This window comes from Atractosteus spatula, chromosome 19, assembly GCF_055471065.1.
Source record: "Atractosteus spatula isolate fAtrSpa1 chromosome 19, fAtrSpa1.hap1, whole genome shotgun sequence".
NCBI classification, from domain to species: Eukaryota; Metazoa; Chordata; class Actinopteri; order Semionotiformes; family Lepisosteidae; genus Atractosteus; species Atractosteus spatula.
The window spans coordinates 5,240,384-5,256,861 of NC_142724.1; the positions used below are offsets into that span (position 1 = coordinate 5,240,384).

The following is a 16,478-nucleotide window of genomic DNA, read 5'->3' on the forward strand; positions in this document are numbered from 1 at the left end:
GTGCTGTCTTTAATGGGGACAGCTTGACGGAGCTTTTACCTTGCCTTTAAATATTCAGCGGATTTGAGCATAACATACCAGAAGAACGTGCACGCACGTATGGGTTTCCGAGGTTGGAGTAAATGCATCGCCCCAAGGGTAATATCGAGTGAGGCGCCATGAGAATAAAAACTGCGACGGTATTCAAATATTAAGTTCTGAAGATCATGTTTGATCCTTCATGATGCTTTTAAACTTGTATGAAACCCACGAAAATAGTATACAGTTTTCGATGCCAAAAGGCACCTAATTTAGAAATTCGTGACTTCCCACAAGACTTAACACTGAATTGTTATAATCGCATTACAGTGCTAACCAATTCATCGTACCTTTAATTGCAAGAATGGTCTGCTAATAAAAGCGTCAAATACATACTTTGGATGTATTTTAGTTCTCTAAACGTCGTTCACTTAAAAAATACTGCAGGGCATTTAGAGGCGATCTGAATAGTTATCTGTAAAATGCACACTCGCATCTATCCGTCAATACTATCTAAATGTTATTCATGCATTCCAGAACTTGTAATTTGTTAACAGGTGAAATTGTAGAACCTCTTCGTGCTAAACTCCTACAGGTCGAGCGTGTATCGAGGTGCTACAAGCAAACGCGTGCACTGCCGCTTGCGTTCTAGAAACACTTGTATTCGGGAAGCCAGGCTCCACGGCCGAAACGTTGTGTTCTCTTCTTTTTTTCAGCATGGAATAAACCTATTACTTATTCCTTTACAGCCTACGCATGCTGACGCAGCTCCCCCCCTGAACTATCAGGGTAGCAGATGGTATAAAGATCCTTCTTCGAGCCCCCCCTAGCGGCGATAAAGGGCAATACACCCTGTCTAACGTGAATACCTGTATTTACAAAGATGATTTTTTTTCTTGATTGTTTATGCACATTTTTAATGAAGAAGGAAGAGTCAACAGCTATAATTACGACTACTTTTTTTTTTAAAAATGTAACTCTTCCCTGACCGGGAATCGAACCCGGGCCGCGGCGGTGAGAGCGCCGAATCCTAACCACTAGACCACCAGGGAACTTGCAGCACTTCGCTCTAGAGTAGATCAACATTTCGAAGAACAATTCATATAGTCTTCATAACTACCGTTTTAGATCGCTATAATATTTCTTCTTCGTTTGATAATTTGGAGTCTTTCTCTCCCCTGACATCCCAGACGACCGGTGAGCTACATGTGATGCGCAGACGCCATCACGTCAACGAGCTATTTATAGGCGAGATGCGACTCACCTAGAAAGCGGTCGGGAATGAGCAAATAGAAACGTGTCACCGAACCGGTTCTTCCACTTGCATGAAGCTAAGAACATAGACCGCATCTCCCAGTTTTTTTAAAAACCCAGTCGTTTGCAAGAAAAATCGAGGGGCAGCTTTTAAAAAAAAAAACAATTCCGAATTCCCTAACTTTACGAGACTACCTCCAGCCGTTCGAAGCCTTTATTACGCTGCAATTATCCCCTAGATCGTCTCAGACCTTTTATTTTTATTTTTTCTAAACATCAAGGTACTGAACACCAACTCATCACATTGTTTTACACTGTCAGTTTGCTTGCATTTTAACAATTCACATCCCAAATATCCCCAACAGTTTCAAGTATAGAAAGAGACACTCTAACCCACTTCTTCCACCTCTGAGGGGCTGAAGTTCTGATGGTGATGACTCGGCGGCCATACTGCTGCAGGGAAGCCTCAAAAGCTGATGAGACTGAGGAAAAAAAGACATTAACAAAGAATTAAAAGGGAAACTGGGATTGCACAATCCCAATGTGAAACTGATCCAGGACACTGGGATTAACACCATGCAATAGAAACGTTTAACAAACAAGTTGGTAAGACCTTGGCTTAACATCTCATCCAAAGGACAGCACCTCATACAGGCCAGTGTCTCTACTCAGAGAGATGCTCGGGAATTTGTTTGCAAATTCTGGTCCACTGGGAATAAAGCAGCAGCCTTGCTTAGCGTCTGAGACATGCCAATATCGGGTTAGAAAGTGGGAAAGCTTCTGTTCAACACTTCAGTCTGCTGCACTATGGCATCATGTGGTTCGTTGTCAACGCAAAAGAAAAACACGAAACAATTGTTTAAAGGAATGCTTTATTTACCTTCAAATATACGTCAAAACAAAACCATAATTCAACCAGCAATCTTACCTCCGAACCATAAACTGATCCCTTTAATTTCTAATGATACCCACACAACCTAATAAAACTATTCTCATTGTGCCTACAGTGGCTATGTAGTTCATCTTGTATACGTTTAATATTTTCACCCTTAGCATCCCATAGTGTATTTGCAACTTACTGAGCATCATATTTCGCAGGTCTAGATGAACTAGCAATAAATCTGCCTTGTATTTTGTTGGCATAGTTAGTAGTTTTAGTGAGGAAAGTAAGCAAACTATATCAAGTAACTTACATTGGCAGCAGTATACAGAGATGGCAACCTGACATTAAAGCCCCAACTCACTACAACCGACACTTCCTAACTGTTTTAAACTACAAAACAGGAACAAACAGAAAAGGAAATGCTCTGGAAGGATTCAACATAACATCCGAATGAAAAGAAGCCATTCATGACAATTGTTTTTTTAAAAAAGCAACTCAACAAACTGCAAGATCAGCCCTTCACGAGCATGTTTTTTTTAAACAATTTTTTGTGTTAAAAGTTGGCCAAAGTGCACTTTAACATCATAAAGACTTAAGGCAGAAAACAAAAGGTGGCACTGGTATATGAGGGAAACTGCCCTGATGTGCCCGTTTGTGAAGGCATTCTAATTAAGCTTCAAGCAATGGTAGGGGTCTAATTGTTACTTAACCATAAAGTGGGTGTGAGGCACACAACTGAACCTACTGCTACACAAGCTGGTCCTCTGCCCAGTAATTCTTATTATTAAACTGAATACCTTCCAAACTGAATTACTCTCCTTTAAAATGAAACTGAGAAAGCATAAAGTGATACAATGTGAAATAAAAGGCATTAGATCCCACATTCACCTCTTAAAGATCAAAGCATTGCTTCATATTATTAAGTGTAAAAAAGGGACTAAAGTTAATGTTTGGTGTGAGTATTATTACAAGTACAAAATGCAGATAACCAACCTTTTAAATTATTTTTTCTTAAGCCCTCACCCACAAGTGCCAGTAAGGAGGCAGTATATTGATAAAAGTTATGTAAAAACATTATGCAATGCAGTGTAAAATTGTTTATAATACAAAATGGTTAACATTTTTACAATTTGTGGCAATCGTATATAATCCTATTTGTATTTGTACAATCAAATCAACAGATATATGCACATGCGTTTGTACTGGGGGGTGTCATTGCAGCTGAGATGTTACATAAGGGCTTCAGATAAAGTGAGAACACAGTCCTAGGAGATGTGCTTTAGAAGGGAGCCTTGTCTTGAACAGGACTGGTTTCAGATGGCGAGCGTGCACCTTCCCCATTCCCAGTGCCTCCAACGACCTTCAGCTACACAGGAAAAAAAAAGGAGGAAAAAAAATATTAGCTTGAACAGATATGCAAGTGTGGTAAGCCAAATTTCTACATGTCTCTTCTATGCTCATAATAACTGTCTAAACATAGAATAAACATCTAGATGTGCTATAACTGATCCATCTCCATTTTGTAACTTCTTCCAATTGAGGGTTGCAGGGGAGTTAGAGCTCAGCCCAGCAAGCAACGGGCACAAGGCAGGGTTCACCCTGGATGGGACACCATTCCATTCCAAGGCACACACAAACACATGCACGCCTAGGGCCAGTCTTCTCAGAAGCTAATCTACCACTACATCACTGCAGCTTGGTATTACCTTCAAGTTTCCAACTTTATCTTCAAACGATTTGAATGTTGGCGAATTCCTACAAAAATAAAGGAAGTTATGTTGGACAAAGGACTAAAAGAAAAGCATATATAAACTTAAAACATAACTACAATAAAATAAGTAGTCTTTCATGCAAAAACTTGAACTGACATTATAGTAATAACACCTAAAAGAGCACCTGGTTCAGTTTTAAATAGTTCTTTAACATTAAAATTGAAGTCTTAAGAATTTATATACCACTTAATTGGTCAGTGTGACATCAGTAATACTTACTTCAAGATTAAATCTGAAATTCAAATGAAAACAATGAAAAAATACTGCAAGAAAAAAAAACTTAGTGTTTTGATCTCTGTGACCTTTTAGAAAGTGCTGCTGAACCAGGTGACCAAAAATGTTGCCCTTGCAATTTCCATTTTGAAATGCCAGCATCATTAATATCAAATTTAAAGAGCCAACGAGAAACCTGTCCTGAAGTGAAGTCTGACTGTGAATGTTTTTTTTATCACTATGAAATGGAATTAACTACAAATCTACCAAGTACTTTACCTCATAGCAGGCATACTTATTGAGTGGCGAATGGAGTAACTGCTATTTGGAATGCATTAAGGAGACAAAGAAGTGAGTGTTAAGACAGGCAAGAACAGAAAGGCAGTAAGTAATGCAGTAAACTGCAGTAAACAGTAAAGGTAGAAAATCTAGGCAATCTAACTGCAAATAGAAATAAGGAGTTATTAATATTCAAATAATTAAAATCAGTTTTACTGTACTCTCTAAAGTGTTGCACAATGTTAAATATGTACATATCAATAAGCAGCCAAAAGTAAAATCATTCATTAACTCATATTTGGATATTTTTAATATGAATTCAAACCCCAAAATGAAAATAATGAACAGCAGGAAAATCTGCCAATGACAAAAAAGGGAAAGTCCTTTCCGTCTGCTTCTTTTTGGGGAAAAATGCAGTTAAAAAACGGAAGCAAAAATATTTCTCTCCCTGCATGCCAGTTAAACACAGCAGGTCTTTTTCTGATTGATGAAAAACACACATTTAACTCTTCCACCCAGGCTTGTACTACTACACCTTTATCTTACCCAAATGAATGTGAGAAAGGTAGGGCCCTGAAGAACCAATAGGCAGCAAAAAAGGGAGAAAAATAAAAGGTAAGCAAAGCCATTTCTAGCCAAATAAAAATGAGGAAACACATAGCAGCTGCATGCCAATTACTACAAAATACACACAGAATTGGTCAGCATTGATACTGATTGGACAAACAACTGCATTTAGCTCTATAAAATCAAGAAAGAACTGGTTAAATTGTGTGCATCATGCCAGAAGAAGCAGAGTCACATGAAAGATCATGAATAACATTTAAGACTGACCACAATAAATCAGTTTTGAACTTGCTGGTGCTCAGTCAAGTGGAGGTAATGACGTGTTTTTTTAACAGTCTCAAATGTTTGGGAAGGCTTTTGATGTCTACACTGGAAAACAACACTAACAATCAGTGACCAATGCCTCTCAATATCGGAATGTCACGGGTTACTGTTACTAACCACAAAATGTTTGAATGCACCATGACAAACAAGTACAAAGCTGAACAGATCCACGAGCCATTGCATGAGTGCAATCCCTTAGCTGAGTTCTAAAATCGAAGCCTGTGCTTTCCAAATCCAGGTTAAGAATTGCATGATCTAATTTTGATTAGAATTCATAACAAGGGAAGGATAAATTGACAGATTTATCTATGGCCATTGTACTAGAGCAATTGAAGCTCTATGCATAAACAAACATTTTACACATAAAATAACGTGGCTTGCAGCTAAAATCACAGCATAGTAAAGATCTTTCACACATTGTTTTCTAAAAATAGTTAACATTTAGTTTGGTGCAGCCTTTACAGCTACAAGCGGTTTATGAAGTCCATGGGAAGCATGGCTGATCCTCCCCACAGTCAAGGGCAAGAAATCCAGAAATCAACCTTTCCTTCTGAGGCCAGAGCGGTCACTGCTCTTTCCTGAACAGTGCTACGACCATGACTCTACAATGCTCAGCTCCAACTGGAGAGGGATTTTACTGTCAGTTGTCTCAGGGACATTGATAAAACTGATCTCTTCACTGATGTCCACTCTGGAGACCCTCCAGTCTCAGCTTGAGCGGAGAATTATGCAACTGCTCCGTGATCTGTCAACAAAAAAAGTAAGCTAGTGGATGTCCAGGTGCCCGCAGTACCAGAGTGTTGGAGAAGGAGATAACCTTTTTTAAGTCCCATGTTGCTGGACCGCAGGACAAAAGCCATCAAACTTATATACTGCCCTGCCAGCTAGTAACGAGGTAGACAATTCTATGTACTTTTTACATAAACATCTACTAAAATGCCTGCTCTTGCCCGCAACCACCAGGTCCGTTAACGTCATGTGCATACCTGGGATATACAGGATGGCAACAGTGCTTAGAGAGACCTTGTACCTTTATTTTTTTAATTCCTTTGCTATAGTGATTAATAAGTCATGATTCAGGCAGTCGTAAATTAAGATGCGCCTTTCTGACATGAAGAAGCATCACTGCAGTTCATTCCAAAACATTCAAGTCTCAAGGCACAGTGTTTTGCCACAGTGCAGAAGTCCCTTTACCAGCTGATAGTGCAAAGCTTCCTGTTATACCCAGCCAAGGTGACAATCCTCCATGCTGGCCAATGCAGGCTGTTCCACAAGTCAAGTGAAGTGGAAAAATTCATCTCCGAGCTGCAGAGGAGCAATAACTAGCTAGTGGATGACTGTATTTTACTGCTAGACAAGAGCTGGACCTGCCCCCCTCATTTCATTCATAGATACAGCACAGGCTTGAATTTCTCAGCAAGGCAGATGATCTGATTCAGTGAAACAGCAAAAACCACAAGCTGTTTTGGTATTCTGGAGGCCAGAAGAGAGATATTAAATTCTACTTTATGTAATTAATGGAGAGCCATACACATCACCGTTGCTGTAGGATTGCCCAGATGAAGAGGATTATTCTGGGGTGTCAGCATGTTTTATATCTTATGTTTTCTGTGTGGCACTGAGGCTTACAGCAGAGTTGTATAACTTCAGTAAACTCTCCCAAGATAAACTGATTGAAATCAATCCCCTTCCTTTGAATCCCTCTCCTACAGCAACTTCTCTTTCAACCTATACTACTATTCAGTTGCAATCTCTTTGGTTTTAAGTGTCTGGTTATTAAAAACTCTCCCAGTTTGCATGAGTAAAAAGAATACAGTTGAGTAAAAGTAAAACTACCTGGATGGTCTCCTTTACAGGTTACATTTTACCATTTTAATAATGAGCATATTTCCTTGCATTTAAGAACTTATTCATTCTATAACCAGCTTCATTTGGAGAGGTAGGCAGCCAAGAACTCCAAAGGTCTTTGGTAGTTTAATTGCACCCAGTTTTAGATATTACTATTAGCCTTTTCAAATTAAACATGTTTAAGGCACAGCTGAATTCATGCTCAAAAGTGAGAAGTGAAACTGAAAAGTGATTCAGCCCAACAACTAGGTTTAGAGCATGCTTGATAATTGTAACCGAAACACTCGTAGAAAACAAAATGGTAATTTACACTTATTCATTAGCAATATTAGAGATTTCTCAACTATAGTCTTATAATTTGCTATATTTAAGTAGCTTAACAAAAGAATGCTAGCTCTACCACTGAACATGACTAAACCAAACAATACGCTAGTATAAATCACAGAAAAGGCCATCATACACAGATATTAGCCACTGTGCACTATTTCTATATGATCTATTGTGGGTCCAGTATTGTTAAACAAAGGTGGGTCTCTAAACACCAGGCTTACCTGATTTAGCTTTATGACTTGCACGTATGCGTTTACAGATAAGTCTATAGTGTTACCTCATATCTCCAATCTTTCTGCTGATAGCAGTGCCAACAGTGGACAGGGCTGCAGAGGTCTTCTGGCCTGCCTGAGAAAGTGTCTCCTGAGTCTTCTTATACCTACAGGAAATAAGGAAACCTTGTATACGTCTGTTTGTATTTCAATGAGGATACTAGGTGGAAATCTGTGTCACAAGCTACTCCACACAATGGGTTAGTTGACACAAGCATCATGGGAAACCTACAAAGAACAAAGTTAGAATATCAATAAAGAATCAAACCCTAAAATAGAAAGCAAGGCACTGAAGCAGCCACCAAAAACATCCCAGCATCCCAGCAAAGCCGAAAAACCACGATCCTTTTTTAAAGGGAATTACAACGTGCTTTATACACCATTTCAGATCTTATGCCATGGAAAAAGATGTTAAACCTTGGAGTTTATTTAAAATTAATAACTGTATCAAGCATTTTACTTTCATATTGTACCCAGCTTAAAAAGTGTCTTTTAAACTATTTTAGCAATTCATGTACCCTTATAGTTTGCAGCATTTTACAGCACATGTATACTGAATGCTGTCCGAGAAGTCAGCTATTAAAAAAGTAATTACAAATTTAGAAAATGTATTAATTATAATCAGATTTTTAAAAAAGATTCCACTTATTACCAGAATGCACACTAGAAGTTTCCTGTACTGATCTTGTAATACACAACTTTACTCACTTTCAAACATTCCCTATTACACAGACACTTTGCAATAACTGTAGAACAGAGTGCTATTTAACAAACAAAATATCCATAAAGAAACAGGTTAGAATTTAACAGCCTTTTCAAGGTTTTTTGGATATCTCAGACTCCAAACCCTTGGTCCAGCACTTCTTAATCTTTTCTATGGTGTAAAAATAACATTCACAGTCTTGACACCCCAGATTTAGATGAAAACAATTCTGCAATATAGGCTAAACATCCAGAAAATTTAAATCACATGGTTAAGTTAGACAAGACCAAAGGCACAAGTCTATAGGTTGTAAAAGCATTTACCTTAAATGTACTCAAAACAACTTTAAACATGGGCGTTTAAGACTTTGTGAAACACTGTTTAGCTAGTGCTGAGTCCACAAAGGTGTGGTAACTAGTATATCTGTCATGAATGGATACGAATGGACATCGGCCAAGACAGCATGAGTTAAATGTAGGTCTCCTTCACACTTACTGAAACCAAATCATAAAAATATACTAGACAGTCGTATTTATACTCAAAGGTCAAGAATTTTCTCCATGAACAAAAGAGATGACTAAATAAGCTCAGGAATGAGTCTGAAATGGAAAGGATTAAACAGTCAACAAATATAAAAGGTATTTGCAAAAAGGTGTCACTTGAGAAAAATAAACATAGCCAGCTGAGAGCTGCTGTGAAATCAGTAGGACCTTAAACGTCAACACACAGAAATCCTACATTTAACACTGGACATTTTTGTTAATGAGAAAAAACAGAAACGGTATGGTATTATCCTACATAATCCTAAAGATACATGTAATACAATACTTATACATTTACACAGCACTACATGTACACAGATGTAGTTAGCATATAAAGCATCATAGAAAACTATGACAATGACTTGTACTTAAAAATACTTCATGCTGCTTTTCAAATATGCATATTGTAACACTAGGGAGCAGCAACAAAGCACAGCATGAAATATATACCAACTACAGAAGAGCAAAATGGTAAATATTTCTCAAATCTTTTCAGGCAAAACTTTACATGCGCTTCTGTGAAGTTCTTGTCATTGGGCAAGTCAAATCACAGGGATTTCTGGTATCCTTTTTAACATATCAGGTTTCATTTTAAAGGTATAATGGGTCTTAGTTACAAAGTTGACTCAATTTTAAGGAAAATTCTTGTGGCCCTAGTAACTTTAAAATATATATCTTTGAGTTATCAAAGATCATTGTTTAGAAGACTAAATTATTTGTGAAAAAACTATAAACCAATTCAAAATACTGATCCCTTTTATATTTTCTACAAATAATTTATAGTGAATAGTGAGCTACTGTATAGGTAGTGCAGGCTGTAAGGTATAGCATATTTTATCAGGAGTTCAACTAATTGTAACTGAATAATGAAACTACATTAAAATGAAGTTTGCAGGAAGCTGTTACATTAGATCAACATAGCAAAAAATGATTGCATGACATCACTTAACTTTGTAGTGACATTAGGAAGCAAAGTGTGTTTTGTGTTTCTAGTGAGGAAAAGAAAACCTTATTCAAGATAAGTTATTTGCCTAGCAGCAGGCATTCAAGCTTATTGGTAACTGTAAAAACCTCTAGAAAAAAAACAGGACTAGCAGCTAATTCCTTCTTTTTGTGTAAGAACTAATTTACATGAAACAAATGTGAGTCTAAACTGAATAAACCCGCAGTTGTATAACATTAAAGATTTCACTTTTCAGTCTTCTGTGCCAATACCTGATTACGCCCTTTATCTAACAGTGTTAAGTAAAAAGATTTGTCTGTTAACTTGAATACTCCTAACACAGAAGACATACAATTAACACAAACACAAGAATCCCTATAGCTGTAATATAACCAATATCAAAAAAAATAAATTTACCTTATTAAAACCTGCCTGATAAAGAGTTTTTAGAAAACATGAACATTTTAGGCGCATCACTATATAAAAAAAGGGGTAGGCTAAATTTTAAATTGACCCACATTCCCCTAAAACACACAGACACAAGAGAAAGTCAAGGTTAATGCAAACTGACTGCCCTTCAGCCATGGAAGGTTTTAGCAACAGAAACAGGCATAAAAAATTCTAACTCACGCTTCAGACTGGCTTATGTCCTCCAAAGTTTCCCTCGCTGATACATATCTATAAACATACAGTGTAACATTAAATTCAAAAACCCTTTAAGCGAGAAGTTCCAGGTTAGTCACTGGAAAAAAGCTATTAAACCTGCAATATAAGGATACATAAAGGCAAAATTCTCTGCTCATCAAGAAGTAGTGTGAACATCTAAACATTTTCACTGATATTATATTATACTGTATGTAGTTAAATCATTGTAATGAAAAATCATAAATTCATGGTGTGCCATGTGTGTACTTCTGTCTATAAAATGGGATGGTGAGATTTTACACTCACTTATATTGAAACAACAGCACCATAATGTCTTAGGTGTCGTGGATATCGTGATAAGAATAACCATAAAATGACCAGCTGAATAGGATCTTATCAGGCAGAAGGGAACATATACAATAGTAGAGGACCACTAACAATTTATGCTTGGCTGAACTTATGTTGTTTGTGGTTTGTAAAGGCACTGATCTGCATTCCTTATCACCAAAGAAAGAACCAAGTCACAAAAAGCATTTCTCATTTAATTTTAAAACATTTAGCTTATGATCGGTAAAAAATTAACAGAAGTCGTTTAACACTATAAAAAAAATCAAAGAATTCAAACTTATTTGATCCAATTTTATGTACTCTAAATTGAGAGGGATTTTTCCAAAAATGCTCTGAAAAGGAAGAAAGACAAGACACCGATATGGTTTTAAACAGATGACAATGTACAGTTTGCAGGTCATGTGAAGCAATGGACAGCTTTGTTTTTTTTATTTTAACGAATCTCCATTAACTGCATGTTTTTTCCATTAATTATGTTTTTAAACAAGTACCTTTCTTAGGTAAATGTCACAAGTATACAGCTGAGACTATACTGGGTCTTTTAAAAAAAGGATAAGATGTTCTAGAGTGTCACTGAAGGAAAAAAAAAACTTTTAAGACTTAGAATTACTTGTCACTCACTGCACATGATGCAATAATTATGCCCAACCCTTGCATTACATGTTTCAAGAACTGTAGTTTAAAGTGTAGTGTACAACAGATTGTCGCTACTGAAAGTTTCTTCTCTTACTCTGAATGATTCTTAAATCTTTGAACAAACCACACTTCTTCACTGGAATTTTCTTTCTGCATGCCATGTTCTTCATACATCAGAAGAGAACACATTCTAAAAAGCCAGTTAAACCACTTACCATTTAAATAATTTTCCAGGTGTTTTTATTTAAATATATGTCATATTAATGGATTTATGCCATCATTTGTTTTTAATTACAGTGACAAAATTAATATATTTTGGAAGTTTTCCTTATGGGGGTAGTGGTGGTGAATATACTGAGTACTGAGCTACTGTAAGTTAGTACATGTAATATGGAGTAGCTTTTATGGAGTTATTTTATCAGGAGCTCAACAAACTGAAAGTGAATGACAAAACTACTTTAAAAACAAAGCTCGCAAGAACCTGTTACTTTGGCTGAACATATACAATATAGGTGAAATTTCTCAAACTATGAAGACAAGTTGTTAGCCTCCAGTATTCTATTAATATTATTGGATTACTATGTTTTCAACTACAGGTCCTGTAGGGTAGAGTTTTAAGCGGTTGTGTAAATGAGAAAGTCACATTTCATTATGAGATAAGTTTACTTACTGACCTCTTGAATTTATTCTGTACAAGTTATGAAATGATTAGGTTTAAAGATAGTGATATTCTAATCTTGTATTAACTGTCACATAATACCTTTCGTTTAGACCAGTATTGTCAATTTGAAACATTTACCTGATACAGTAAAAGTCAAGAGGCTTGTAATCGGAACAAGTTAAAAAAAAATAGAGAAATATCAACTTGAGATGAAAAGTACACTAGAATATACCCATGAGACACCACAAGAAGACAGCACCAAAAACCCAGCAGGTGAAAATATTTTCAGGAGTAGTTAAAGACAAATACTTAGCAGTAACTACACTTATCATAAATTCCAATTCACAGTAACTACAAGTATGTAAAAATGGAAGCACAACAAAGAAAATTCAGGTTAGAAAAGAGGTTAAAGTCCTATCTGAAACTTTTAATTGAACACACTGTTAGCTCAAACAGACTTCAAAGCTTGCTTATTAGTCCTGTTATATCACCAGTGTAACCGTGAGACCAATATCACACCACTCGAACCAATCACACAAAATAAAATACCAACAATTGCTTGCAATGATTTGCTACACAACGTCAAAAGAAAAAAAGAAAATTTGTCAAGATGCAAGCCTGGTTCAAATTGGGTCAGCCTAACAACTGTGCTTCTAGAATGTGAAGAAGTCCGTACTGTGAAACGGGTCTCAATGGTTAACACAGCCACCTCAAACCTGGAAAAGAGGTACAGCAAGCAGGCAAAGAGCAGAGCGGACAAGACAAGGTTTGACTATACAAGCGACTCACAAATCAGAACTGGTAACTTTCTCATTCCACTCTCCAAGTTTCTCTGTGGTTTTCACAAAGCTAAAAACAGAAATATTGTTAACCAGAATGGCACTTGGTTTTTTTTCAGGCAGTGGTACTTTTTTGGAAAACATACTGCATTAGCAATTTAAAGCAATAAGTCTCTTCCCACGCCACTGTAAATTTCAAAACCAATGTACAGAAATTGTCTGCAGAGAGGACATCCATGCTGTGCCTTGCTCTAAGCTAAGGAAGACAGCTGTTAAGTTCTTCATTCCAGGAATCCACAATGTCAGGAAAACCACTTCAGCAGTGTTGTCTTCTCTCCATAGATTTCCCTATGCAAGTGTTTTTAATGAGGCAAGACAAATTATATTGTACGTAGAAAAAGCAATTAACCACTTACCACAATGACATGATTTTCTAGCCACTTGTGGACACACACTGAATTGCTTTCGAGTTGCTAGGAAGCCTCTAAGACTATTCTAGCATGACTCAAGCAGCTTTTTCAAGATCCTAACAGCTATTAGGACGATCGTCACTCCAACACCATACAATACAAAAGACCTTTCAGCAAGCAAGATTAACCTGCAAGGAATGGAATTTTTGCATTAATGTATATGTTGACAGTACGTACGCTGTAGAGGTCTGAACATCTTGCCAGCCTTTGGTTAAGTTTTGTTTCAGCTCATTCAATGGAGTGAGTCCCAGTTTTCTTTTGAGCTCATAAGCATGTTTCTCTTTGGCAGAAAGCACCTGGCGCAGAGTGTGTATCTCCTCTTCCACCTAGAAAGCACAGCAGATACTTACATACCACAGATTTCAATAAAGGGCACAAACAGGAAAGAAAAGTGTACAATCGGGTTTTAAAAGTCAGCTAAAACCCCCTCATAATTTATGACCCAGGTTCAAATTCTGAAACTTAAATACCACAGATTTGCTAGTAGTGACAAAAAGTCAGTGGTATAAACTATACAATACACAGTAGTGGAATAAACTGTATCATTCTAAGCATTGGTCACAGGCAAGGTAATGCAGATGAGATAATATTAATACTCTAGAATAGGTCGGAGAAAAGAAAAATAGATCAAGGACATGGAAATCAGTCCTTGTTACTTTGTCCTAAGGTCTGTGCAAAAGTTTTCTTCTTGTATGACTTTTCAGACACAAAGGACTAATACAAACAGAGAAAAAAAATCAAGATTGCCTTGTTCAGTTCAGTCTTTAATTCTTCTGTCTCCTCTTCACTCAAGCCTGGAGGCAATGTGGTACCGGGGTTACCCGCAGCTCCTTCTACTGGCACATCTGTCATGGTGTCTGGCCCCAGACCTTTGTTGGGAGAGTTGAGATTGATATCTGCATGCCCAGCACATACATAAAGAGAGTGGTTTAGACGTCTTGCATATCATTGACATAAAGAAGCTACATAGACTTGTTTTTAAAAAGGTTTATTGAATGTTTGCATGTTGTTATCAATATTAAAACAGTGCAGTAGTTCAGACTGACACACAGAGCAGACATATCTCCAGCAAAAGTCCATGTAAACAAATCAATAAGCACCTTTGTGCAACAAAATCATAAAATGGAACAACATGACATTTTTCAGGCATTAAATCACTGTCCAAATGTCTTGATTGAGGCCTACATGAGTGCAATGAGAGCATGCCATGAGATGACACTGCAATGCGCGGTAACAGGAAGTAAATAGTGAGTGCATGAGTAAGATATAATTTACAAATATACAAAGTGCTAGACTGGTGCTTGTTATAACAAAATGCATTTGCATAAATAAAACACCAATAATGATCATTTTCACTATCATTTTCATAAATGTTCCAGATGTTATTGTGGGATGTGGATATGTCACAAACAACAGAATCCAATATATACTTCTAAGCTCAACAGCAATACTATCATTTTACAGTATGGTGAAATTCAATTGTTCTATTACTAACCACAGTCATTTTCTCATTTTCACCAACTTCCCCTTCAACTGATTTTAAAGTGTTATTTCTTTGAAATAGAGCTTTTAAGAAGGAAGTTCAAATTAACCACAAGTCTTCAACAGCTGTTAAGCATTGTTGTTCTAAATTAATTAGGGAACTACTGGAGAATACTGGAATAAATTCCACCTCTTTCCATTCCAGCTACAATGCTATTCTTAATCATCCATTTAAATTTGACCATTAGCTACAAAAGAGAGAGTGAAGACTAGGCAAGTCAAAGAAAAAATATTTTAAAGTCACCATTTTAATTTTAAATCGTTCCCAGTACGATACCTCACACTCTCATCACAAAAATGAAATTAATTACACGGTCATCCGTTAACGCTCTGTCGCAAAGATGACATATGAATATGTTACAAACTTGCAACCTCGGCAATGACACAAGCTTTCGAGATATTTTAGAATACTATCCTTCTCGAATCGCCTTCGACTTCAGAACTCAGAAGTCATGCTATGCACCTGTGACTATTTTAAATAAAAAATTACTTCCAATGGTCAACGACACTAACAGTTGGGAGAAATGCTCTTTAAGCAATAACGTGTTACGGCGGAAGCGAAACTTAAAAAGTTACAAAATGCGACAAAATCCTCGCTTTGAAGAATATTTAAAAATGAATTAGATTCGTGTCCGTATTTTAAAACTGTGACATTTTTAAAATGCGACATTTGGGATCGTTGACACATAAAAAAAACACGACAACGACAAATCCCTTGAGAGTATCCTGCAAAACAAACAACCTATTGTTTACTCACGATCGGAACGAAAGGGAAGAATATTATGACGACGTGTCCATGATGTAGCGAGAAAAAGTCTTCACACTTGAAACAAAGGAATAGCTTATCCTGGACACATTGTAATACTACACCTCCTTAGCACCCTTTCCCGTCCGTTTTATTTGGAAAGCGCAGCCGTCAGGCCCTCCCTGCTCCATTTGTAAGGTACTTGCGTACTTTCTCAGATTAGAATCTAAATGCCACCAAAAACTGTACCTTGGTTTGCAGAATCCATCGTGTCAGTTTTTCCAAACAGCCAACAATCTTCGGATGTTTAACGTGTTCAGAACTGTAGGTCTGTGTTTTCTACCCAGATTTCCTGAAACACAAAACCTCTCCTTGTTGCATCGGCTCTCACAACAACAAATCCACTGAGACGGACACTGAAGGTACTCCAGCTCAGCTCGGCGAGCCCTGGCTCCCTCGCTTCCGGCGCTTCATAATGACGTCTCCTGACGCAATTCTGAATATTCTGGTTGGTTGCATACCTAAAGGCACCAAGTTGCACTAAAATGTTTTCTAATTACAACGATGAGACTAATAGAGACGTGTAGGAGTTAATGCGTTGTTAACTCATCGACCGTTTCGCAATTGTAGGTGCTCAACGAAAAGCTGGACATGTCCACCCGCAGATGCAGACTCTGCTACAACAATTAGGGTTAGATGTTAAG

At 37.1% G+C, this 16,478-nt stretch overlaps 1 protein-coding gene and 1 non-coding gene across 14 annotated transcripts; both read right to left on the minus strand.

Annotated features, from left to right (window-relative positions):
* Positions 1-998: 998 nt before the first annotated feature.
* trnae-cuc (transfer RNA glutamic acid (anticodon CUC)) lies at positions 999-1,070 on the minus strand. The gene has a single exon. It is a non-coding gene; the product is annotated as a tRNA-Glu (tRNA).
* Positions 1,071-2,125: 1,055 nt separating this feature from the next.
* On the minus strand, positions 2,126-16,232 carry LOC148817932 (tumor protein D54-like). 13 transcript variants are annotated; one of them, XM_088937132.1, is made up of 9 exons: positions 16,024-16,232; positions 14,235-14,356; positions 13,665-13,813; positions 13,028-13,087; positions 10,579-10,626; positions 7,766-7,867; positions 4,420-4,461; positions 3,862-3,910; positions 2,126-3,521 (listed from the first exon to the last, which is right to left on the minus strand). In XM_088937132.1, exons 1-9 carry the CDS (start codon positions 16,040-16,042, stop codon positions 3,435-3,437), a joined length of 678 nt encoding a protein of 225 aa, XP_088793258.1. In that variant the 5' UTR covers positions 16,043-16,232; the 3' UTR covers positions 2,126-3,434. The 13 variants fall into 13 exon arrangements, with proteins under 13 accessions (XP_088793258.1, XP_088793257.1, XP_088793262.1 ...); XM_088937131.1 differs by having other exon boundaries at positions 14,235-14,383; positions 16,024-16,230; XM_088937136.1 differs by lacking the exon at positions 4,420-4,461.
* Positions 16,233-16,478: the final 246 nt, after the last annotated feature.

Excerpts from the sequence above, each read along its gene's own strand:
- LOC148817932 (XM_088937131.1), bottom strand. Across the intron at positions 13,814-14,234 it reads TAAAGACTGAACTGAACAAG|GTGGAAGAGGAGATACACAC; the intron begins GCAATCTTGATT and ends TGTGCTTTCTAG. Across the intron at positions 3,911-4,419 it reads ATAAGTATGCCTGCTATGAG|GAATTCGCCAACATTCAAAT; the intron begins GTAAAGTACTTG and ends TTATTTTTGTAG.